General features: G+C 39.3%; 3 protein-coding genes across 3 annotated transcripts; 1 reads left to right on the top strand and 2 right to left on the bottom strand.

Moving 5' to 3' along the window:
• Positions 1 to 1861: 1861 nt before the first annotated feature.
• LOC147141048 (complement factor H-related protein 1-like) lies at positions 1862 to 6703 on the bottom strand. The gene is made up of 11 exons (XM_086042763.1): positions 6537 to 6703; positions 6246 to 6437; positions 4647 to 4829; positions 4376 to 4564; positions 4234 to 4302; positions 4060 to 4143; positions 3193 to 3249; positions 2675 to 2836; positions 2242 to 2403; positions 2132 to 2157; positions 1862 to 1984 (listed from the first exon to the last, which is right to left on the bottom strand). Exons 1-11 carry the CDS (start codon positions 6592 to 6594, stop codon positions 1970 to 1972), a joined length of 1197 nt encoding a protein of 398 aa, XP_085898889.1. The 5' UTR covers positions 6595 to 6703; the 3' UTR covers positions 1862 to 1969.
• On the top strand, positions 5966 to 18190 carry LOC147141047 (beta-1,3-galactosyltransferase 2). The gene is made up of 2 exons (XM_086042764.1): positions 5966 to 6123; positions 16639 to 18190. Exon 2 carries the CDS (start codon positions 16759 to 16761, stop codon positions 17920 to 17922), a length of 1164 nt encoding a protein of 387 aa, XP_085898890.1. The 5' UTR covers positions 5966 to 6123; positions 16639 to 16758; the 3' UTR covers positions 17923 to 18190.
• On the bottom strand, positions 10429 to 24922 carry cdc73 (cell division cycle 73, Paf1/RNA polymerase II complex component, homolog (S. cerevisiae)). The gene is made up of 17 exons (XM_086042762.1): positions 24744 to 24922; positions 24115 to 24220; positions 23871 to 23940; positions 23688 to 23750; positions 22140 to 22192; positions 21717 to 21805; positions 21422 to 21635; positions 20297 to 20395; positions 19724 to 19802; positions 19574 to 19638; positions 15427 to 15484; positions 14631 to 14666; positions 13477 to 13564; positions 13241 to 13402; positions 12647 to 12747; positions 12422 to 12563; positions 10429 to 11087 (listed from the first exon to the last, which is right to left on the bottom strand). The coding sequence occupies exons 1-17, from the start codon at positions 24872 to 24874 to the stop codon at positions 11051 to 11053; spliced, it is 1593 nt and encodes a 530-aa protein (XP_085898888.1). The 5' UTR covers positions 24875 to 24922; the 3' UTR covers positions 10429 to 11050.
• Between the last annotated feature and the right edge of the window lie 341 nt (positions 24923 to 25263).

Raw genomic sequence — 25263 nt, 5'->3', positions numbered from 1 at the left:
TTCTCTCCGATTTAACACTTATTGATTCCTCCTTATGAGCAGCGCGAGCTGCCACTAAACGCTGGCAGGTCTTGGGGTTGGCTGTGGAGCTTGCGTCTGTTCAGAGTGTCATGAAAGTATTGAAGGAGTGAAAAGATTCTGCCAAGAACACTCCGTTCATGCTCATTAGTCAGCTTGTGTGTCGGACGGCGTCATAACGCATGAAGCCCCCCAAAACACCTAATTAAGAGACGCTATCGGCGCAGCCGCCGCCACGTCTTGTCAAAGCTGCTGCCTGGTTTTGAATCAGCCATCATGTGCTACATTGAAATGCAGACAGAACGGCAAATTAAGCATTCAAAGTTGTTTGTCTCATGAGGTCGAGATGGAAAGCCCCGGCGACTCTCAAGTCAAGCCGTGAACAGATTTCTTTATCCTAGCGATGCCATCAGATGGCTCCTGTTTACACTCTTATCATCGGGTCACATGGTGTGTTTTTCATGTACCACAAATAGAAGATGTTGGTAAAACTATTTATACACAAGTGGCATAATTATGAAATGGAATGATTCGTCGATATAATTATTCATAGCTGGAGGTGCGAATAAAATGACGGGCAAACACCCGTCCACCCGTGGTCATTTAAAATTATGAAAGTTTTGAATGTGCAGCTGTGCAAGCACAGGACATCGGGTATCAGCATCTTGATATGGCACAACTGTGAGGTGGGATGGATTATCTCGGCAAAGGAGAAGCGCTCGCTATCGCAGATTTAGACTGGTTTCTGAACAATATTTGAGAGGAATGGTGATATTGTGTATGTGGAGAAAGTTCATCTCGTAAAAAATGGGAGCAAAAACAAAAGTGTAGCTGAGTATATCTAATATATGTGTATATATATATATATATATATATATATATATATATGTATATATATGTATGTAAATGTAAATGATCACAAAGTGCACTCATTGATAACTATACTGTATACCATTTATCCTGTTCATCCAGAAATTGATTTATATATATATATTCTTAAATGCTTTTACTTTCATGTATCATTTTCATTCATTTGATCTTTGTCTTATTCAAGGTGACACAGCTGAGTGGTGCGGTGGCACCCTAGCGCCTAACTCTTCACTAGACTATCAGGATCCGGATGGAAGCGTTACATTTGACTCAGCTTTTGGTTTGTGCAAGTGTACCTAATGCTGTGCCCAGTGGGTGCATGACAATATTAGCGTTTGAGCACAGCAGCCGATGTTTTTTTTTACTTGAAGAATTTGATGAAGTGTTCGCATTCTTTTACAATGTGGATTGAGCCACTGAAGTTGCCATAGGAATAGCGTATCCACGGCAACAGAGGAGACAGAGGCTAAGCACTACAACCCCATAGTCAATAAACGACGATCGGGTCTCGAGAGGAAATTGAGGATGTTTTCTGTGCACAAAGTTGACAGGTTATTCATTGAAAATGCAGAATTTGCCTGCAACGTTTTTTGTGCATTGGTGGTTTATTACTTTCATTTCAATTTCATATTTATTGTCTAATTTTAGAAATGTTTATATAATGACATAATTTTCACTGCTCACCGAGAATCATGACAGCCTCGCGAGTGTATTTGTCCCAAACGGATCGGAGTGAAGAACAGGGAAACAACCTTTTCTTTTGTTGTTGTTTTTTTTTTTTTTTTTAAACTGGATTTCCCAAATGGCAAGAAGTATTTTTCAAAGCAAGTTTTTTTCGCCACATCACCATTTAACAATACTCTCGCCACTCGGTAAACAATGCCGGAGCCGAGATTCAATCCCTGCAGCTCAGAACTGTGAGGCAAATTAAAATTGTTATGAACTTCTTTTTTTAAAAATCTTACAGACAATATAAAGGAAATCTTTTTTTTTTTTTTTTTAATGACAATATATGGTGAAAGTGTTTGTTTCTGCACTGTTGTCTTCATGTGGAAACAGTTTCCCAAGGGATGACCATCAGTTAGTTGCACCTGTTCTGTTTCCATCATGTAATAGAGAAAATAAGTTAGTCATCTCACCGGAAAATGCTTATCATCATACTTATCATCATTTAATAATGGATGATTATGTATAAAACATGAAACAAAATTTAAAAAAAAAAAGGTCTCATAATAACACTTACATAATAGTGGTCCATGTTATGACAACCTAAGCAATAGAAGAATGCAATTAAGAATTCAATTGTGTATCTGATACTGGCTAATTAAGGGACATTGTGTGTACTTCACTTACATTGGGTAACTGTAATTTTTCCTTTAGTGCACGTAACTCGGCTGGTGAATTCAGGCCAGATACACTGAATTCTCCTGGTTTCTTGTGCTTTTAGAATTATTGTTCCAGATTCTTGGAAATTGTAATTTGTGTACTCGTCAAGGTCCATTTGACAAAATGCTTCTGCAATACGTAAAGAAGGACACAGTGTGTCAATTTCAGTTATTTATACAAGGGCTGTAAGTAAAGTAGCTACTGGTAATGATCTTATCCTTTAGAAATATTGCATTTTAAACAATTACGAAAAACATTCCAATCAAAGTCAATGACATTTGGAATTTTATCCTTTGCACCGCTTGACCATTCATGTACTATGTTCCTAACCTGTTTCTCTTTGCATTATTCATTTATAGTACAAGCATTACTTTGTCAAAGTAGAGGTTAGTTGGCTTACCTTTGCACGTAGGTACTTCTGACCAAGTCCCATTAGTGTAGCACACCACTGTTTCCGGACCGACCCTTTTGTAAAAACCATTGCATGCATATCTTAACGACTTTGTTCTTTTTCGCACAACATCACCGTTTGGAACTTTTGGGTACGATCCACAGTTTTCAACTGAAAAAAAAAAGAGAAGAAAATCTGTAATTTAGAATGTTGAAGTTGTCTAAAACCTAAAAAACTTCCCCTTGGGTTTTAAAAAAAAAAAGTACTAAGTGGCAAGTCACCATCAGCCAACGTTTGCATTTTAAAGATCCTACAAAGTGAATTCTGAGATCTAGTTCTGTTGGAAGATAATAGCTGAAAACATTTAAAAAAAAAAAAAAAAAAGCTAAAATCAACATATTATTGTTATCCATGAAGTGTCAGTGTTTAACAACATTTCTTGATAAAGATGCCAAATTATTGTTATTCACTTGCATTCCTGAACAGAACATTTAGCTTTGTACAGTATATCAATATGAATTATTTACCCGCTGTGACCAGGGGAGGTGTTGTGCCCTCGGTCTTGTCAGAAGTGGTTACAGATCCTTGATCAGGGAAAAAAAGAAAATGTCGCACCAGCCATAAAATGCATAATAAAGAAGAACAAAACATATATAAGTCGCACTTGAGTATAAGTCACATTTTATGTTTCTCTATGTGGGTTACAATAAGATGTGAAATGGTATACACTATACATGTTATTCTGCCCGTTGTAAAGTCAATATGTAATGCAGGTTTATATGCAGCCTTAGAACGCCCTCCTGTGGTTGTTTGGTGTATTGTTTGCTGACGTTGAAAAGGAAAGACATACAATATAATATGTTAATAATTTCACACATAAGTCGCTCCAGAGTATAAGTCGCACCCCCGGCCAAACTATGGGAAAATGCGACTTATAGTCCGGAAAATACGTTTGTTGTCCTGCATAGAACATATTATGGAAAAAAAATGGTTTGTGATGACTTCCTCTTTCAGTAGATTTATAGTCTACTTTAAAAAATTGATTAGATCCAGATGATTTTATTTAGTGCAACCACTTGACAAAAAAAAAATTGAGTAAATTCACCAAAAATGTTTTTTTCAATGTGGCTGCCAATAAAGGTGGCAAAACGCTGATCTAAACAATTTCCACCTACACTGAAAAAAAATATGGTCGAATTTAGTCATTTTTTTAGTTTGTCAAGTAGTTGCATGAACTATAATCATCTGTATCCAGACACATTTTTAAAGTAGATGTATCTGGATTCAGAGGATTTTATTTTGAGCAACCACTTGAGGAAATAAAATGGAGTTAATGATGCACAGCATTTTTTTTCAGTGTACATATTTGCAACAGAATGTTTCCTGTTGCCCACCTGTTTCACTTGCAGAAACACCAGTACTGGTATGGTCACCAGTATTGGCAACAGTAGTGCCACCACCCCGCCCCCTTCCTCTACCTGACAGAAAAGTGAAAAAATGTTCATTTTATACATTCAATTTTGTGTATAATCAATGTAATAATTTATTATGTTGTGTTAATAACCTACTTTCATCAACAGGTTTTGTAATGCCACCCGATGTGTCTCCATCATCTCCAGGAGCTGGTTTGGGTATTGCTTTAAAAAAATGAAAAAGGGTTGAGAAAGCCTGAATATTATGGCTGTATCTTAGGACAATTTTTAAACTTACTGCAGCTTGGAGCTTGTGTCCAAGACCCAGCAACACAAATGACAGATTTCTTGGCGCTTGCGCCCTCAACACTGTATCCGTCTTCACATTCATAGCGAACCTCAGAGTCTGCCGCAAATATGTCCTGGTACTTGTGAAGCATAACAGCGTGTGGGATGTTAGGCGGCTCATTACAAGATGTTTCACTTGCTGTAAAGAAGTAAATGAAATATTGCATTAGCAAGTAAGGTATAAATGGACGTACTTAGTTTGTCAATGTGATGGGACTCACGTTCACAAAGCGGCAAAGCGGACCAGGCTGCCTTTCTACATGTGGCTGTTGCTCCCCAACCTTTGTGTTTGTATCCTTCATCACACTTTATCCTAATGACTGATCCTTCTTTGTACCATAAGCCTTCGGGACTTTCATTGTATTTTCCATTGGGAATGTCTGGTGTAAAGCAGGCGTTTTCATCTGAGGAAAGCAAAATTCAATTTTTTTTCTTTTCAAGAAGTGCATGTGTAGAAAGAACAAATGTTAATTATTTATGTGGCTAGTTATAAAACCACAACCACATCAACAACATGAAGCATAATATAATTCTAGCTTGGGACCTATAGAACAGGGCTGGGCAACTTAAATGCTGGAAGAGGATTTTCATCAGTGCAAAATACATGCTCTTAATATATTTCATTTTTGATCATGCATTTTTCAATGTATTTGTAAAAAAAAGGTCCCCTATCCTAACCCAACAACAAAGGATTTGACAAAAATAGCCACAGACAGTAAAAAAACAAACAAACAGAAACAACAACAAAATCCTGTGCAAAGTACTCCCTCGGATAAAAATGACTTTTGAAGGATGGCACAAAACTGCTGAACAAGAAACCAACATTAACTAATTTTGTACATTTTCTTTCCTCACATAAATTGAGTGCCTCAAAATTTTAACATTATTGAGGTGGCATATTATGGTTCTATGTTTATACTGCTTATCATTCCAAATGAAAACACAGAAAAATATTAGGCCTACTCACATTGTAGTATAGGGCGGTATAAGATCCAGTGTAAGCGCAACTAAGACAAGTCCGCCATCTTGTGGTGATTAGTGATATTACAAATTAAAACCGAAGTTGATCCCCGCTTATTCGCAGTTTGGCGCTCATTCGCATATTCATATTTCTTATTTTCTTTTTTTACTATTTGTAATATAAATATATATATATATATATATATATATATATATATATATATATATATATATATATATATATATATATACATACATATATATATATATAATATGTACTATGAATTGATCATTGGACTTTATCTTGGAAAAATATAACTTTTTATCCCAACTAAATTCATCTTTGTTCTTTTACAGATTACATCTTTTGAGAATTACAGTGACTTTCCCAGATTAAAACATGCAATATTTAGAACTTTGTTCTCATATGATTCAACAACAAAAGTTGAACATCTCAACAAAAGTTGAACATCTCTAAATGTCTAAGTGACGCACACAAAACAAGAATCAATCCTACTGTCGAGGTGAACAACATTATCAAACCTTCCCCCCCAAAATTTGATGTCATCATTACGGTGTCCTATGAGATAACGTTTCTGCTAATACTAGTCGAGGTGACCCAGGGTATCGCAGTAGTCATACAATGTAAGCATTTTTTGCAAGCAGCAAGTTAAATGAGGTGATTTGATGCCAAACTCCAGCTTGGAAAAAAAGAAGAAGCAACCAAACTACATACTGGTAAGGCATTGAATTCAACACAACAATTGCTACTGACTGTTTTGTTCTCACGGTAGAGATGCCAACACTGCTCCTCATATTCAAAATAGTTCAGGCTAACTTACTGCCTACATTATACTCACCAATACATTGTGGCGCATGAGACCATAAACCATTCAGGCATACGCTGGTGGCCCACCAGCCCTCCACTGCTGGTTTCTGTCCAGCGCTGCAAGCATATGTGAGACTACTTTCATGCAAATAGGTTTCTTGTTCAGGCACTAGAAAACCTCCATCTAGAATGGGAGCAGCACAGGGCTCTGCTGGGCTTTGAGCTGAAAAAACAAAAACAAACGAAAAAAATGTCATATAAAGCAAGAGGCTGCAGTCATGTCTGTTGTTTGGCCAACAGCATCAGAATGAACGCGGCATACCATGAAGTTCTCCAGGATAAGACAAGACAAGGACAAATGCAAGACACCTGAGAAACATTTTGCCAGGAATTGTAATATTCTCTGACAAAGTTGAGCAAATCCTCTCGATCAGATCGGGATCGGTTAATAATTGTTCAGTTGCCCCATCACCCACTCAAAAAACAAATACAGAGCTCCTCTGCGTGGGACATTTTGATGTTTGTTTTGAAGAGTGAGACTCCAAAGTGGAAAGAAGGACACTTTTCATGATTTCAACTTTGATTTATGTTCACATACTGTGGATGATCCGAAGCTGAACAGTACAAGTGGTACAATTTGGTTTAAGAGCGTCTCAAAAGTCAAACTTTTGTCTGCAGCCACCCTTAATTGAGCCAATAAAGGCATCTATTTAGCGTTATAAAATCTCAGGGCACACCACAGAAACAAAACAATTCTCCAAAACTTATTGTCTCAATTTACTCACAAATTTATTTGGTGCGAAATCTCGGCTGGTTTAGTTGAACAGAAAGCCACGAGTGGCAACACGTGTTCATTGTTCTGCCATCTAATGGAAGAGCATTGAATTGTCCTGTCTTTCACAACACTTGGCTGGTATAAATGGGTAAATACATGCTGTATATTTGTAATTAATTAGTGATAATTTTGGGATGAATCAAATAAAATTGGATAATTTCTTGCAGTACCCTTGATTGCACTATTTAAATACTCCAATAGGTACGTTTTTATAGCGTTTACGGCACATACATTTTTTGAGGTCTTTAAACACACTTTTAAAATAATACAAACACATTTAAACCCATTTAACATATTGAGAGAAAGCAAGAGCAATGTATACTGTGAACAAACAGTGTAATGATATCTCTGTTTATTATAAAATGAACCTAATAAAATAGTGTGCCACCATTAGCGGTCGAGAGTGGAAATTGCACTCCAAATAAATGGAAGGCCGACCAAAACAGTTACAAAGTGTACAAAAATAAATCCGCAAAATAGTAGGACCGCGAACCCGGAACTCGCAATGAAGGGGAGATTTTTGTGTTTGCTTGTGGCCAAAAATGGCCACGAAAATTGAAAGGATATCGAGCAAAACCCGATTAATGCATCTAACGGGGGCCAATGAAGAACTGCATTACTATTTAGAGGTAATATTATGTTTGTTGTTGTGGATGTAATTTGAAAATGCATTATATTGCTAACTCTAGGAATAATTCAAATCACAAATACATTAAATATACACAAAACAGTGCCCCCCAATCTGAAATAATAAACACATCAACGCACTAAAATAGGAGGACTACTTGAGGACCACTATGTACAGGTCATGTTTAATTGTTCAAGGGACATTTTAACATTACACCACCTAAAAATGAAGTGAAATTTCCCAACCTTCGACGACATTTTACAGACGTAATGGCGAGGGAATGAAGAGTTTCAGAGCAATACTGCCACCTAGTGGTGTTTAGGGAGGGGCGTTATTTGGAGGGAGTTGGCAGGCAGCAAACGAACATACTGTTCTGAAATGGATCCTACACCTTCCTTAGTAGAATCGATATAACTGAAGTGATATTTATGGCGTTAAAATTTTTGATTTTTAACCTGAATTTTAAACACTGGCAACATATGTCAGCATTCATCTAAAAACAAGCCAGTGTAATGGATGTTTACTGTCTAGAATTTTGAGGAAAATAAATGAATCAAATCGGTTTCGGAATATGGTTGTAACAACAAAATGTTTAAAAATGTGAAACGCTGTAAATACTTTCCGGATTCACACTATTTGATGTCTTTCGTGATTGCGGCATTTAGGCGACCTTGACCTGGAAAGAAAATGATACTGATTGGCTTATTTGGGACATTCCGCAATGTTGCAATGTCTGCTCACTCATGTTGTAATAATAACTAAGAAAATAAATAATAAATAAGTGAGTAACAATAATAACAAAATGCAAAGTAAAATACGAATAATATATGAACTGGACCATAAACAGAATCGTTTGTAGTTATTTTGCTCCTCTCATAAGATAACCCAAAATATTAAAAACATCAGCTATACGACACTGCAGAATATAAACAGCTTTTAAATAGCCTGCCTCACTGGCTAGGTACATTTATGAAACAGCTAGTGTACTGGACCTCATTCGATTGTGCAAGCATACGTAATCAAATGAGCAGTATGTACAAAGTATTTCGTGCCATTAGGTTGCTCGTTTTTGTGTTCCTATCATCATCACATGAGGACAATACAGCCAGTCAACACTTGACTGGAGGCCTGCAGTCATTAAGTGTCTTGCCAGCAACACAAGACAAGGCAAACTTGTCACAAGCCAAAAACAGATGTTGGGTCAGTGGATTTTATGTATTTTCCCATCATAAATGGTCTTTTATGCAATAAACTATTGCTATGGAACCGGATCCACTCAATTAGTTACAGCTGATTTAAAAAAAAACCAAAGGTCATACTAGCTAGCACTGCAAATTTGTTTTCAATGCACTGTTCTTATTTGTGGCATTTATATTTAAAAAAAAAAATACCAGAATGCACTTTCTAGTAGTGATGGGAGAATGAAGCTTCAAGAAGCTTCATGAACCAGTTGTTGTGTTTATTGAGCCTCAAGATGGCACTCGCAGTTCAACATAGGGCTGAAAGCACACTGACTTGCCATTTCCTAAACCATGAGTGCCATCTATTGGAGTCAAAGAAATAGAACAACTGGTTCGTGAAGCATTTTGAAGCTTCGTTTTCCCGTCACTACTTACGGGGTGACATTTCAGGATGAAGTTCAAATGCACTGTGACCTTAGCAGGTGAACTTAATCTGACCTTCAGAATGCACGTCCAACTGGTCAGTGTTTCAGTACTTTTGGCCAACACGTGGCTGAACGGTAAAATTGGCAACAGGTGTCCGCTCCATGAAAAATTCCAAATATACCCACTTCTATGCCTTTTTGTGATTCTTCTAATCCATTTGTATCTCTACTACAACTGTTGATGACACTTAAAACCAGGTGTGCCCAAATCTGGTCACTGAGAGCCCCTATTCAGCCAGTTATAAATTCAAATAATCGGGATTTATTAGGCGTCTGCAAAGCTTGCAGATGAGCTGATCATTTGAATCAGGTGTGTTGGAGGGGGGAAACATCTGAGTCAGGCTGGCTAGAGGCTCTTCATGAGCAAATTTGGGCACATCTGCTCTAAACACGAGTGGTCACTTGTCTCTGAGAACATCCTGTTTAAAGCCTTGCAATGGCGAGGTAGTGCAGAGACTTGTGACAAAACATCAACTGCACAAAGGACAGTTAACAATTCTAACTGAAACTGAATTTTGTCATTCAGCTCTACCAAGTTACAAAATAGCAAGATAAGCAACGAGGAATTTAGAAAGTTTGGAGGTCAAATTAAATTCACCTGTAAGGGGTATATTACTGAGCATTTTAGATTCATGGTGAATGTGAAAAGTCAAGCATACTGAATCTGTGTGGAGATTTTAGATTTTTCAGTTTCAAGTGGGATATATTTCAGTCCATATGAAATCCCAATAGCCCCAACTTTAAAATAGTCATATGTGTTGAACAGCTACAACTGCATCAATTACAAAATGGGAGTGGTTTTGCAGCATGGTAGTGTTATTCCTTCCTAAAATAAATGCTTCAAGTTAACTCCAGTCAAGAGGTGAACCACCGGAACGAGATGGTCAGAGCAAACTTTCACATTTGTCTTTTGTGTGCTTCAATTTGTGATTGCAGTTGATTAGTTTTTGAACTCAAAATGAATCCATTGATATTCGGATGCTTTGACAGAAACTTAAATTAAAGCTGATGGCTGACGAGTCGGCCTGTTGTTTTCTCCCTGGTAAATACTGCGCAGTTCATAAACAAACGGCAGCACACAGGTATGTTTCTTATAGGCTTTATTGTCTTTTCACTTCAGAAACCATATTTCCCCTGGCTCTAGGACAACATCAACAAAAGAAACTGAAGCTTGGAACGGGGTCATTGTATGGCAGAGTATCTCAAAAACAGTGTGTCCATAACGGAGCTGACAAGAGCCTTCTAAAGTATTAAATCCGTTCATCTCTTTTCCAAAGCGCTTTGGCTCCATAGGATTTTAGCATGTATATACATCAAACCGCAACACACACTCACAAATGCAAAGGCAATCGTGATTTCGTCAAAGGTTGAGTCACACAATTCCTCTTCACTGAGACCAAACTTGCTGCTTTAAATGTCTTGCTTTTCCACAATATGTCATCTTTAAGATAGAAAAGAGAGTTGCGTGTTTGCCTACGTCGGAACATTAAAAAACAATTCCGACACTGCCCCCACCCCCTAAATCTCCTCTTAGTGAACATTTGCATTACAAGTTGCCAGGAAATCCCCTGGGGGCTCCATTATTCCTCTCCTAGAAGCATCACGTTGGAATATGGGAGGGCCGCTCAACAAGGGTGGAGAGGAGCCGAGCGGAGTAGAGTAACATGGCCGGAGGTTTGACCGGGATTTGGCCGTTGCGATCCGAGTTTAAAACCTGAGGTGAGATTTGTGTTTCACCATGTATCTGGAAAACAAAGAGAAAAGACAAGAAACGCTTGTGAGTGTGAGTCACCAGGTTTACTGCTGACAAGAGTTTGGAGTGTCTCAAAATAACTGATGCACACTTGGTACCATTGCTGGGGTATCAAACTTTTTGGGTCCAAGGGAGAACATTTTCCAAGGATCGCCCTCAAAATCCAAAGGGCAATTAAATATAACCGCCACGTTATATGTTGTACGTAGACGGGAAGTCCTAGACTTACGACGTATAAGACCTACGACGTTTCGACTTTACGACGCCCGTGCCTCTTCCGCCATTTTGTCCCCAGCACCATAGTGACTACGTTTACATGCAGTCAATATTCGGTTTAAGGTCAAAAATCAGATTTCTGAAATATTCTGAATAACCCGTTTGCATGAATGAGAGGACAGAGATGCTCCGACATTTGAATAACCCACTGTGAAGCGCGACGCACGGTGTTTTCTGCTTCAAAACGTTTTTTGGCACACCCTAGAGGGCGACACTGGAGTGGATTTTCACTCCATCTTGTCCCACTCTCACACAAAAAATTCCATACTGTCCTGTCCCGGACCATAGTTAAAAAAATAAACAAATAAATAAAAATGAAAAAGAATCCTGTGCCGTTCCCGGTTGAAACCAATTTCCATCCCATCCGGTTCCTATTCAGACTGACTCCCACTCCGGTACCGTACCCATTTTGGAGGCCAGCTATATAAAAAACAAACAAACAAAAATAAAGTTTGTCTTCCTCATGGATTCTCCAAGGTGTTTTTTTCTACTACTAAATAATCTGGCTCCCGTGAATTTTTTTTATCATATGCCGTCCCAATCTCGTGATTAAAAGTCGCGTTGACTCCCATCCAGCAGGAATCCCGGAAAAATTGATTTGATCAGCCTCCATTATACCCCTAATAGCTACAGAAGAAGAAAGGTCAGTTATTTGAAAATTGGAGTTAGTGACTTTTTTTGGGCGTTATTTTGCACTCCATTCATTTAAAAAACAAAAAAAAAAAAAACTACTACTAGAACGAATAAAAACTAAACTAAAACGAAGCATTTTCAAAAAAATGAAAACTAACAAACTTGCCTCTAAAAAACTCATAAGACCAACTGAATTTTAAAAAACTAAAGTCAAAATCAAATAAAAACCTAACTACAATGAAAAATCCTAAACCATTAAAACCCTGGGCCCCATAAGTATGCATTGTTTTGAAGGATATGTCATAACACACTTTTCTGAAAATATTGATAGGTTATGCAGCTAACCTATAGCTTGTTGATAAATCAATAGATAATCATCATTTCCACAAAGAAGGCGTTTGTCAAATGCTTGGTACCTGTCCAGGGTTTCCCAAAAGCGCAGGAAGACGGGCCGGTCCAGATGGCGCCGGTGGCGGCTCAGCTCCAGGACCGTCACGTCCCACTTCTGCACATTGGGGTCCGTCTTGGCCTCGTCATATTTCAGGTGAAAGGCTCGAACTGAGGGCAACACGTCCATATTGAGTTTGAGGATGGGAAGCTTCCGCAGTCCTTGCAACGAAATCAGACGGTTTATCACTTACTCTTGGCGAAGATGTCGACAGGAGAGCCATCAGGCAGTAGCCAGGGCCAGCCCTTAAACTGCCAGGCAGGACCCTGCACAAACACAGCCACCACTCGGTCCCTGTAGTGCAGGGGAAAAGGTATTTAAATGAAAAACATAATCCTGAAGTGCTGTATTCTCTTACAAAGACATTGAAATCGTTATTGTCTACGAACGTATATCTCTAACCATATATCACATTTGGCTGATTTCACGGCTTTAACGTCCGCAAGCGCGTCGTCTATATCACTGCCGTGACTTATAGCAGAGCTCCCGCGATCCATAACTCCACGAAAAATTCCGGATATCCGCCGATGACTCACGACACCGTTACATGTATATTCTGATGCATTTCATTGGCTAAGAAAACGAGAATTGGATTTAAAAAAAAAAAAAAAAAAAAAAAAAAAAAGAAAAGAAAATGAAGTATATGCTCTCCCGGCTTTAAAGAGAGAAACACGCAAAAGCTCTCCCGGCTTTAATGGGCTAAAGGCTTAAATAATGATGAAATATGAAATCATGATTTAACCTTACCCAGTTACAGAGTCTCAGTATAAGTGTAACAACATCTTACCAGTCCTGCGGTGCTAGCTTGAGAGGCTGGTCGATGACTCTGTAGGGGACGGTGACGGAGAGCGTGTTGCCACCAGGTTGGATCTGGTCCTTGCGCCTCTGAAGAAGAACCTCGTTGTCGCGCTGGATGCCTTGCTTCTTCTTCTCGTCAGATGTGACAAACCTGGTGGGAGGCAGAGATCACATGAGAGCCCCGGCACCTCACTGAAAGCTGCTAACGCGATTTGGGAAACGTACTTGAGATCCTGCAGCAGATCCTTGGCATTTAGCATTGTGACGAGTGAGGTGGTGGCGGCCGGGATGATGATGATGGGTGTGCGCGACCCTGTGAGGAGAATACGATTGTCATGTCACCCTATATATATATATATATGCCGACAGCATTTGTACATGGGTACATAAGCACACGCCCTGGCACATTTATATCATTGCATGCTCATACTCACACATGCAATTTTTATTACATCCATCCATTATCCAAGCCGCTTATCCTCACAAGGGTCGCGGGGGTTCTGGAGCCTATCCCAGCTGTCTTCGGGCAGTGGGCGACTCTCGCTAATTTCGAACAGCTTTTGAGTATTGTGGCAGTATTGCATACTTTGGACATTGTGCTGTAGTGAACTCAACTAGGACATAGAATTTCAGAGTGTTCAGTTTTATAAATAGTGAATTTCTTGGTTTGGTAGAATTCGATTGATTGATAATTCTCTCATTGTTCTTTTTTGTAGTTTTGAAATCAGGAGGATGATTTGTTTTATAAATGTTTCGCCATATTTCCAGACATTAGGTCGGGTAAGGTACTAATAATGAACAATATAACATGTACGATGATCCCTATGCTGTTTTTGTGAGGTGTGACTACCGACATAATTTTACATTACTACTCCGAGAAATTAATTTTCATTTGAATTTGATTTTGTTCATTGAATTGTGCTCTTAATATTGCATATTAGAATCGTTGTTAGCAATGCAATGAGATACGAGTAATCGATAATTTCCTCTCTTAATAGTTGAAACTGTACATATACCACAAACTATGATCTTAAAACGGTTTGTATTATTTTAAACTCATTTTGCAACAAAACTGTTAGGACTAATGGCTGACAAGATTAAGCTTGGCCCCTCCCAAACTTGCCTCTAATACTGCTAGAAATGTAGCTATGTATCACTTCAATGAAATTGATTGAACCCAATTCCCCAACAAACAGGGCTTTAGTTGTATCAAAGTACATTTCACAAAGAGCAAGGAAGCTCAAATGGGTTGGTTTTTCAGCAAATAGCTGGGGATGGGTTCCACAGAAAACAAGTGAATGGCTGAATTTGTGAATAGTCAACCGCGAACACTAAAGTAGATTCCTGTAGTGCACTGACAATGTTGAGTTAAGGCTTACCCTTTTTCTGATTCGGTGGCGGTCTGGCTTGTGAAACTAGAAGACACACAGAAACAGATGCATGATGGCATGTTAATGATGGCACAGATGGCATGCCTTAAAGTGGGTTGTCAACGCTAACATTTCTTTTTCAAGAATATGTTCTACGCAAGCCCACTAGTTGAAACAGGGCATTCTGATAAATGTTGCGTTTCTGGAATAAGCGTTAATCCACTTCTTTTAGCCATCTCTGGAGGCGGCCATTTTGTCTTCTGTCGACTGAAAATGACATCACAACTGCTCACAAAGACCAATCACGGCTCAGATTCAGAAAACCGTTCAGCCGTGATTGGTCGTTGTGAGCAGTTGCGATGTCATTTTCAGTCGACAAAAGACAAAATGGCCGCCCCCAGAGATGGCTAAAAACGAGTGAATTTTGCTGCTTAATTTATATTCCACAAACGCAAAATTAATCAGAATGCCACGTTTCAACTAGTGGGCCTGCTGGGAACATATTCTTGAGAAAATATGTTTGAGTTGATTTCCGCTTTAAGCACCTACCCTAGGGATGAAAAAAAAGAATTCCCACCAACCACATACCATTTGGACAAAAGCTCAATAGTTTTGTTACTTTCCACCATGTTCCTGTTAATTATATACTGTATATTACCGTTCAAAAGACTAAAGTATCAAAGGTATCGATAGGTTGCTTTGCGAATCGATTAAAATGTGATACATAGGAAAATAGAAAGTTGAAAAAGCGACAGGCAATCATCATCCTAAGCAACAAGCTGTTGCTTCACATTGTTGAACTCACCTGGGCGCGGGACAGGCTGTAGTGCAGGGGTCTGGGCCTTCCGAGCAGATGCCCCTTCCTGAAAAAAAATCACCCAAAACATCATATTGTCGTTGTCATTAAATGTGATATAAGGTTAATGGATTAGATACTAGAAATGTAAGCAAAATTTAACTTCCAGGTAATTGAAACTGAAAAAAGAAGCATCCTGAAGTGGGACTAATCTTTGTCCTATCCTGACAATGTGTTGTCTGAGAAAAATCCATCTTCAGGAAACGTACCATTCTTTTGAATGGAAATGTCTTTCGTGGACCTCAAATATTTCAACCATTTCCTTCATGAAAACTGAAACAAGTGTACACGGTATACAATCACTTGAGAATAGGAGGAAGACGTCGAAATTGTTGCGCAGTTTATACCAATTACCGTGTAGACATGGCTGATTTCTGACAGATTGCAGGCAACCAGTCAAACAGTGAGGCGGTTGTTGAGACCATAAAAACAATACCAGATAAGACAATACCCTTTCATGGTAGGTACACTCATCTTTGTGAGACTGACTATTGACGTCTACGGTATCAGCTAACATGTATTGTTTTTTTTCCCCCCTTCAAATTCAATCAGCAAAAATGTTGAGCATGAGCAAGCTTGATATCAAACCTGCCTTCATATTTTAATCCCAATAATAAAACAAAAATGCTGGCGGTGGCGGGTGTTGGCGTCAAGTTGGAAAAGTAAACAACTGAAAAAAACATACTGTACTGATCATGCCAATCAAGAACAGCACTTTTAATAACATTGCATATGAAATAATGAAAATAATGCTGTAAACACATGTCTTGTTTGTGTACTCTATTAAGCAGATTGAAGTAACACTAAAATCTAACGGCCAAAACTTTGACACAATATTGTATCTTTGTTAAATCCGCCCAAAACCATTGAAAAGCAACATCTCAATATTCGTTGGTGAAATTTCTGCTCGCATGCTACATTTGCTCACATCCTGTGGTATTCTTGGGAGATGTGGCCCCTTGTCCACATAAAAGCCTGCAGCCCCCTACTAAATTTTTTAATTTTTATTTTGAAACATGCAGGAGTCTAGTTTCTTTAGTATAACTTTGTAATGATATTCAAAAGATGGCGATTCCATTTTTGAACACTGACAAAAAAAATGTGCATATGCCATGTAAGCAAAAGGCTTCAACACATTCTATTTTCTCCCTTGTCTCCTAGGTTACCACCAGATTTTCACCTTTAACTTGAAACTGGAAAGCCAGATAAAGGATGACAATCCCTTGACTATGTCAACACAAAACAATTCTATGACCTTCAAGAGCGATTTAAGCAAGAGCCATGCAGTTGAAAAGACGCCATTGTTGTACGCAGATAGCCAAACTGTCATTTTCCCTCTCAATGGTGGCGCTGCTGATCTTTCTGCTCCATCACATTCGGCCAAACATCGCAGCAGGCAATTCAGGGCTGTCCAAAGCTGAAGGACTTCATACAGACAAATCAATAGCAAACACAAACATGTCCATCAGGATGACATTCAAAGGCGAAGAAAACACCTTTTTGAAAAATGACACAGCTTTGGAAAAAGCTAAGCAAGCCAAGAATAACCAAAGTGAGGTGGGGGACTTGAATGGCGCTGACATCCAGGGTCTTTTCCCTTACATCATCAACGAACCGGACAAATGTCGAGAGAGTCTCGCGGCACCATTTCTTGTGTTCATAATACCTACAGAGGCTTTGCAGGTGGAAGCAAGGGACGCAATACGACACACCTGGGGGAACGAGAGTTTGATACGAGGTGTGGCGGTCGTCCGAATCTTTCTGCTGGGGACGCGTGAGGGGGCGGTGGGGAGTCAACAGCAAAGGATGCTCCGGGAAGAGAGTCAAAAACATCGCGACATCATCCAGCAGGACTTCTTGGATTCATACAACAACCTGACCCTGAAGACCTTGATGGGCCTGCACTGGGCGTCGCGATACTGCCCACGGGCCAGCTACGTCATGAAGACGGACAGTGACATGTTTATCAACACAGAGAACCTGATTCTGAAGCTGCTCGGACCAGAGCGGGAGCCCAAGAGGAACTACTTTACAGGAAAAGTCATCCGCAACGGTTCGCCCATCCGGGACAAACGGAGCAAGTGGTACATTTCCAAAGAGGAGTACCCAGAGGAGACGTATCCCACCTTCTGCTCCGGGACCGGCTATGTGCTCTCTGGAGACTTGGCTCCCAAAATTTACACAACATCGGCGAGCGTACGCCAGCTGCACCTGGAGGATGTGCATGTGGGACTGTGCCTGGCCAAGCTTGGGTTGGAGCCCGTCGAACAACGCAATGTTTTGCTGTTCAACCACTGGCGGGTGCCCTTCAAAGGATGCAAGTACAACAATCTGATAACGTCACATGGCTTAAAGCCCTGGGAAATAATTCAATATTGGAGGACACAGCACAGCAACAAGACAATGTGTACAACACTTTCAAACTATTTAAGCACAATCCAGTAATAACGGATTTAATCTTACTTTCCTATCACTCGGCTGATCACATTTTTTTAAGGTGCTGAATAGATGCGTGTATTGTATTGTTTCCAGGTTTGCGAGAGGAATTTGACAACATTACAGTAAAGTTCCTTTCCGGGATTCCTGCGGATTGGTCCTTTCCACAATAATGTAACTGCAGTTTTAATGTATGTAATATTGTCATGTTTATTGAACAGGATAAGCATTATTGCAAATCAATAAAGTGTTCATTTTCAGAAAGGTAATGACCGAAGGCGAAACCTCTTTTTTTGTTATTTTTTGAATTAATATTTCTATGCACTGGAAATGTTATCAATGTCTCCCATATTTTGAAAGATTTGTTTCCAAATGCCAAACTGTAATAACTTCAGTCATCAATCCAGTGCTTCATTTTTAACTGGGATAACCTGTACCATACCCACTCAAGCATTTAGCTTTTCCGGACTCGATTTATTAAGCTTTGCAAATGCGCAAAAACGGGCGCAAACTTGACCGCGCGCACAAACAGATGTGAACAGCTGCATCTTTGGATGGCTTATATTTGGGCTATGATAAGAAATATCGATAGGGGCTGATCACCTGACTTTCAGCTGATCCGGTTTCGGGTGAAAAAAAGATCGGTTTTATTATTTTCTGAACATTTATAGGTCACAAAGCTACAAAATAATCCAAATGTGCAAATATCTTGCCTAATAGCCAAAAGGATATACTCCTTAAATAAGTCTGCTTTGCCTGAAATAAATAAGCCTCCTCACTAAGCGGCATCGTCAAAGAGTTGAGACAGCTAAGAGCGCGACATACAGGTTAGCAATTGTGACACAACCAAACGTCATAACGTCAAATTCAAAGTTCAACAAGTGTAAATTATTTGGTGATAAGCAAGCTTGTTCCCTGATGGTTGCATTTAACGAGGTCATAAATCAATAGTGTCGTTTTTTTGATGAGAGAAGTCACGCACGTACCCAACAACTATGGCCCTTCATTTTAGCCAGCGCAAGCCTATAAATAACAATGTAATGTAAATGTTTACCAGTAGATAAATCAAATGTATCAAAGAAAGGAATCCGTCATTCTATGTTAACGCTTATATGGGCCAATGAACCAGATTTGTTCCATTTGCATCCCCAGGCAATTACATGAACACACATTGAGTGTCCTCTGCACATTGATTGTGTTTAAAGTTAACATTGAATTAGGGTAAACGTCATGGCTATAGTGCTGTATTTGCAAGTTTTATGCTAAAAAGCCATTAAGAGTTTCAGTACAAAAACATACTCAAAATAAAACAAGTTGAGAAAACCAATACACATTTTGACTGCTTATTTTGCTGCATGAAAAGGAAATTCTTTCATTAGGTAACAAAAATGTAATTTCGTTAGGTACGTGTTAAATATCACAATAATACGACATCACTATATTCAACAATCATATCACATATTTTTCCAGTATCGTGTATCTCTAGCAGTGCGGGCAATCCACATTGAATAGGCCTGATTTTAACCATGTGAAGCTCAAATATGTTCACATGCAACCATTCTGACACAGTATAGTTAGTAAGTTAAACATGGACATCACAATTTCAGTTTCAACAGTTTTGGTCTCCTGTTGCATGAAAAGTTAGATTTGAAGATCTTACCGTCACTGACTTCAGAGTCATTCCATGGTAGGTCCCCATCGTGTCAATTTTGAAACCCTCAGTTTCTACAACAGACAATTGCAATCGGCATCACTGGCCCGCACTATTTTAGGATTCCAGTAAGCGAAATGAGCACAAGTTCACACTCACCCTCTTTTCCTTTGAATCTCTCCTGATCGTATCTGTTGTAGGCTGCCGGCACAGGCTGCTTGTTCCTTAGCGAAGGGTCCTGGAAAATATCAGCGGTCATTAACCATAGTGTCATAATATTAAAAGGGACATATGGAAAATTATTTTTTTTTTAGCTAGTATAGTTGCTAGCATGCAAATATTTGAGTTGCTGGAGCACCTGCCCACCTACCAGTGAGAAATTACACAAACAAATGAACCTTTCGAGCTGCCCATTTCTGAAAATGTATTTGCATGTAAGCTATTAACTCATTCACTGCCAGACATTTTTATTCCTTCTTTTACCCTAACGTTTGAAAAAAATTTGAAAAAATATATAAATATGTTCCTGGGATTGAATAGCTGGACTGTGAAAAGACAAGTAAATTTGTCAATGGCAGTGAATGAGTTAAGATTGTGAAGTCTAAATCCAGGTTCATTTAAATAATACCGCATCCACAAAAAGTGTCTCCACCCATCACTTGGCAGGTAGGCCGGGTGAAGAGCCGCCATTTTACTCACGCACACTGCCCAAAATGAGGCAAACGTTCTTACCACTTGAGTTGCATTCTGTGCTGGTCTTTGCTCTGGGGCTCGTCCTTCTTCTCTGGCTTTCACCGACTGAAGAATGGCAAAGATGTTCTTGGAGAAGTTCTACAAAAGACGAGTAGTGGCATGTTCAGATTTTGGACAAATGCAGATGCTTATTTGGTCAACAGCAAAAAGGGGAACTGATACATACAGTAGCACATATTGGATCGATTTTTTCTTTAGTGGAAAGCTCACCTATTCACTGCTCTTGCAGGCGAAAGCCATATGTAAAAGAATAGCTTTGACAACATATTGTGGCATCTTTGCCAAGGAACTATGTTGAGGAGATTGGAGGCGCTTCATCTAGTTTGGCCATAGCAAAAGTGGTGCTTTGTCGCCATCCTATGGCACCTACAGGCAGTTACAGAGTGCAATACCATTTCACGTGTGATTGATTGATTGATTGATTGTTTGATTGATCGATCGAGATGAATCAACACCAGCGAAAGTGAATTTGTGTCTGTTGGCCAAACATTCTGTCTTGTTGGATATAAAGAAAGATTACTTGGAAAGAATCATCAAATTGACTTAATACCAGAGGTGGGCATTTTACTAAAGTTTGCTCGTCTGTCATTTTTATTCAAGCCGAACCAAACTGTAATCATTTGTCGGTCAGTCCGTCATGTTATTTTAACCACGCTTCCGTCAGTAAACATCAAAGCTATCCAAAAATAAAAATGTGAAACTTAACTCACAAGAACTACTCTGTAAAACTGTCTCTGTATTCAAAGCAACTTTATTACCTCTAGTGCACAATTAGTTATTGCCCTACAGCCAGCCTAACTCATGATTCTTTCATACGTCTGCATGCAGTCAATGCAGTCTGGATCGCGTTTCCGTCTTTCGTAAGCAAAACGGGCGTCTGTTAATGATGGACTGTGAGGTCCGTTCGGACTTAACCAGGTTAGTGATGATTACACAGACGGACGAAAATCCACTTCCGTCTGGGCTTATCCCATCTTTTTTTTTAAGTTTCCCATCTATTGTCAGCAAAATGGGCGTCCATCAGTGACGGACCACAGACAGACGGCTCCTTCAGACGCAATGCCCACCTCTGCATAATACTATTAACTTTGCATGGACTTTGACCTTTCCAGTGCTCTGGAGAATGGTTGTCCTTGTCCTCCACACCCTCTCCCTGCTAACAATGTCTCTAGTAACATCCACTTCGGCATCCACAAAACTTCTCTGTTTCACAGTTATGTCATCATCCAGATCCGTTTTGATGGTGGAGCGCTTTTTGGCCATAATCTTGGCTTTAATGGCTGCAATCTTCTCCACCGACATGGCCTCAGACAGTGATCTGCAGGAGCAGGAAACATATAGTTTGAGGACCTGCAGAATTTCTCCCACACAGAGTATGTACTGTATGGTTAAACAGTACCTGATCTGGTCGGTCTGTACAATACCCTCTTTGTGGCCCTCCAAACGAGCAGCCAAACGCTCCTTGTCCTTACGCACCTGTTCCTCATCCTGAAAGTGAGGGTAAGATAACACAGAAGACAAAAATGAAACAGTGTTGTGCTTATGACTAGAGGTCACAAAGTGTGCATTATGACTGGTGTTTAGAAATTGACACTAGTATGCAAGATTGTGTATGGTGCAACAAGGACGTCGTCACGATCTGATTGAGGAAAGATGTGTCACTGCGTGAATGCGGACACAGACTGAGAATTGTCCAGATTTGGTGAATTCTTTGTCCAAGGCAATGGATGATGAACCCAGGCTCTCCCGTTATGTGTCTAATGTACCAGTTATGCGATTCTCTGTTTGAAAGGGGCTTCCGATCAGCAAAAAAAACAGTCACCTCATGCCTGGTTTTCTTGGCTTCTGAAGATATCTCATCGGCAGCTCTTTTCACTAAGAAAAATCAGAACATTGTCAATGTGGCCCTTTGCATTTGTTTCTGTACAAACTGATTTGACAGCACATATTTGAACAACATGCATCATGATACTGCTTTCAACAATCAAGCACTGAGCCACAAAATAAATATCGTCTGACTACAAGTTTCACCTTTAAAAAAAATGCATCGTGAAGAGAAAAAAAAGTAGCACTGGACTATAAGTTGTATTTTTTGGGGGAAACTCATTTTTTTAAAAAAAAAACGAGACCACGTACAGCAGAGCATGGACAGGTAACCATAATCGCCGTACCATAATCGTGTTGACGGCAGCCAACACGTTCTAGTTGGTTTGAAACTTTCACTAGTAACTACAGAAAAGTTTTTCTTTTTGGAGAATGCTACAAGCTAAAGAAGGTGGGGAGAATGCACCAAAAGTATTCACCAAAAGAAAGTAGAAGAATTGAAAGAAGAAGAAAAAGAAGTAGTAGTCATGGCAACTAATGTGTGACATATGTCGTTAGTTTTGCTGCCGCGGCTAGTTTGGCACACGGCATCCGCCACAACAAGAATTTACTTGTTACATCATCAAGAGGTGCAATAGCCGACCAGGACTCCACCTTTGACCACATTGCGATGCGGTAAGTCATTTTAAAATACAACCTCAATTCCACTGATGGTTTCATTTGTGGCATATGACATATTCTCTTAAAATAAACAGAGCAAGGTATCAATCTAGAATACAGTAGCCTTACTGTAATTACAGTATGGGTTTTTACTGGTTAAAACTTGTTGTCACCTGACAAGGTTTATAACTCATTCTATCGCAATGAAATATTTATACATATGTCATTTCACAGAGGGTCTGAAAAAGTCTGATACTGAATGAGTTAACATAGTTTTATCGAGTTTTCACTGAATTAAATACAGCCCAAATGTCGTAATATTCCTCAGGCTTCTAGCAAAAAGCCAAAGCACCCCAAGAAAATTCTGACCTCTTAGATATGCGCAAAGAAGGAAAAAACGCCTCGAGTACCCCAACATTAAGGTGTTACATGGAGTAATTATGATACATAAAGAAAGAAATGCTGATAAGGAAGACAGTAGAAGGTAGTTTTTTGCATTAGTTTTAAGAAGAAGTGACAGCAGCTGCCCATTCACTGTTTTCCTCAAGCACATAAAGAAATCAGAATCAAAACAGCTCATCCTAAAGGGCCCAGGGAAGAAGAGGAGATGTACGGTAACTCCTCTGCTTTGATATGCAATCATCTCTTTGTCATTCATGTATGGACATGCATGTATACTGTACTCTACGTGCTTAGGTGTCATTATTTTTTAAGGGTACAGCAATGTTATAGGATGTTTTAAGAGTTGGAAATGACGTAAAAATGTTTAGAGGGGAGTAATTATTTGCGTTTTTCACTTTTTGCGGTTGGGCTTGGCCCCTATTACTGTATTTGGTATGAAACTGCCACTGGCTACGAATGGTATGCATAAAAATGGAGCACTTACCTTGTGTTGGCCTTTGCAGGCCAATTTCTATGGGTGCACTTCTGTCAATACTAGTCGATGTCGCTGTGAACAGACAACATTGAAAGACTTGATTACAATTCCTTCTCAGAGTATACATTAAACTGAGTGACAGGATCATCAAGTGAAACAAGTTCAATATGTCACTTCCCAGGTGCTACTTACAACTTTCGCCATTAAGGTACGAAAGCAAGCCCTTTCGATCAGGCCTTCGAACGACAGGGATGTTCTCTGTCTATAAAACCACGGAAGAAAAAAAACCACATTAACAACCAATAGTGATTAAGATCTACAGATGAATGTAGGTTAAATAAATACAACAATAAATAAATGGCACAGAACCTCCACCTTAACATGATATGTGTTGAGTGACAAAGAGTCGAAACCATCAGTGTTCTAAAGTACTTACTGCAGCTCTTCGGACATAGGACGGATGTGGTAGGTGTACATTGTTAAGCAAGAACAAAATAGAGTCCAATGTATAGTATTCTTTGGGCTGGCCCTCTTTACCAGTTCTGGGAGGATAAAACACAGACGCGGTTCAGTAAATATTTACGCAAAGCTACAACGGTGCAACTTTAATATTCATTGTACAGGGCACTTACAAACGACTGCAGCATAATCAAGTATCATTTGGTCAGTTAGGCTTCCACACATAAACAGCTGGCTTTTTCGCAGTACAAACATTGACAACAACGAGATGATTACCCGAGATTTTAAAACACGTCCTCATAAAAACACAAATAACTGCCACTGTACTTGACAACACGCCGTCATATCACGTTTAGTGTTGCTTGGCAAACCAATAAAATTATGCGCATATATATACACGCGTAAAGATCATTACAAGTTGCCCTTGGGGTCGTGGACACATGCAAAGCAAAGCGATTAACTTATCACAAAGTGCATGAAGTATAGAAGTTTAAGAGTTAGGTTAGCATCTAGTAGCTACCAAGCTATACCTTACTCATAGCACAAACGATACATAAGCTGCAGGCCTGCAAAATACATGGGGAAATAAAACAAACGCTGACGTACCCCCAGATAATATAGTTGGTCTTGACATTTTTCGGCCAGGAGAACTCTCCAAATATAACTTCATCTCCCTTTGCGACGATTTCTTTTTTCTGGATATTATACTGACGAAGAACACTCAACACATCCGCCATCTTCACTTGTCTGTGTAGAAGTGTGTTTGGAAGGCCCTCGGTTATCAACATGAGGTGTCCTCACAGGACGCCTGAATGGAAAATACATAACATGGAAAACATTATTAGACCATCGTTATCGCTTCAGTTTCTTGTTAATTTCTAATGCCCGGTACTATGTTACACTAAACGTACATTTGTTGGGACAAATATAATGACGACAAAAATAGCGCGTAAGAGTTTAATTATCTAGCCAATTACCATGGTTTTCCAAAATAACCAAAATCACGTTCTTAGTTTATTCGCTATGGCATTATACTAACAAAAACCGCGCTTTAGGCATCATATTCTTTATGTCTGTACACATTCAGCGTTGTGTAGTCCAGACGAGACATAATAGCGTACACAGG

The sequence above is a fragment of the Filicampus tigris genome, chromosome 10 (assembly GCF_054856515.1).
Source record: "Filicampus tigris isolate MCC_2025a chromosome 10, RoL_Ftig_1.0, whole genome shotgun sequence".
Classification (NCBI taxonomy): domain Eukaryota; kingdom Metazoa; phylum Chordata; class Actinopteri; order Syngnathiformes; family Syngnathidae; genus Filicampus; species Filicampus tigris.
Note: the sequence above shows the minus strand (reverse complement) of the source record. Positions and strands in the feature narration are given on the sequence as shown.

Coding starts and splice junctions, on each gene's coding strand:
- LOC147141048 (XM_086042763.1), bottom strand. CDS start 6,594: ATGTTTCTCAGGTGTCTTGCATTTGTCCTTGTCTTGTCTTATCCTGGA. Junction 6,438..6,536: donor TTATCCTGGAGAACTTCATG/GTATGCCGCGTT, acceptor TTGTTTTTTCAG/CTCAAAGCCCAGCAGAGCCC. Junction 2,158..2,241: donor AAAAATTACAGTTACCCAAT/GTAAGTGAAGTA, acceptor TCTATTGCTTAG/GTTGTCATAACATGGACCAC.
- LOC147141047 (XM_086042764.1), top strand. CDS start 16,759: ATGCAGTTGAAAAGACGCCATTGTTGTACGCAGATAGCCAAACTGTCA.
- cdc73 (XM_086042762.1), bottom strand. CDS start 24,874: ATGGCGGATGTGTTGAGTGTTCTTCGTCAGTATAATATCCAGAAAAAA. Junction 13,565..14,630: donor GCCACCGAATCAGAAAAAGG/GTAAGCCTTAAC, acceptor TTCTCCTCACAG/GGTCGCGCACACCCATCATC. Junction 12,748..13,240: donor AAGCTAGCACCGCAGGACTG/GTAAGATGTTGT, acceptor CCTGCACTACAG/GGACCGAGTGGTGGCTGTGT.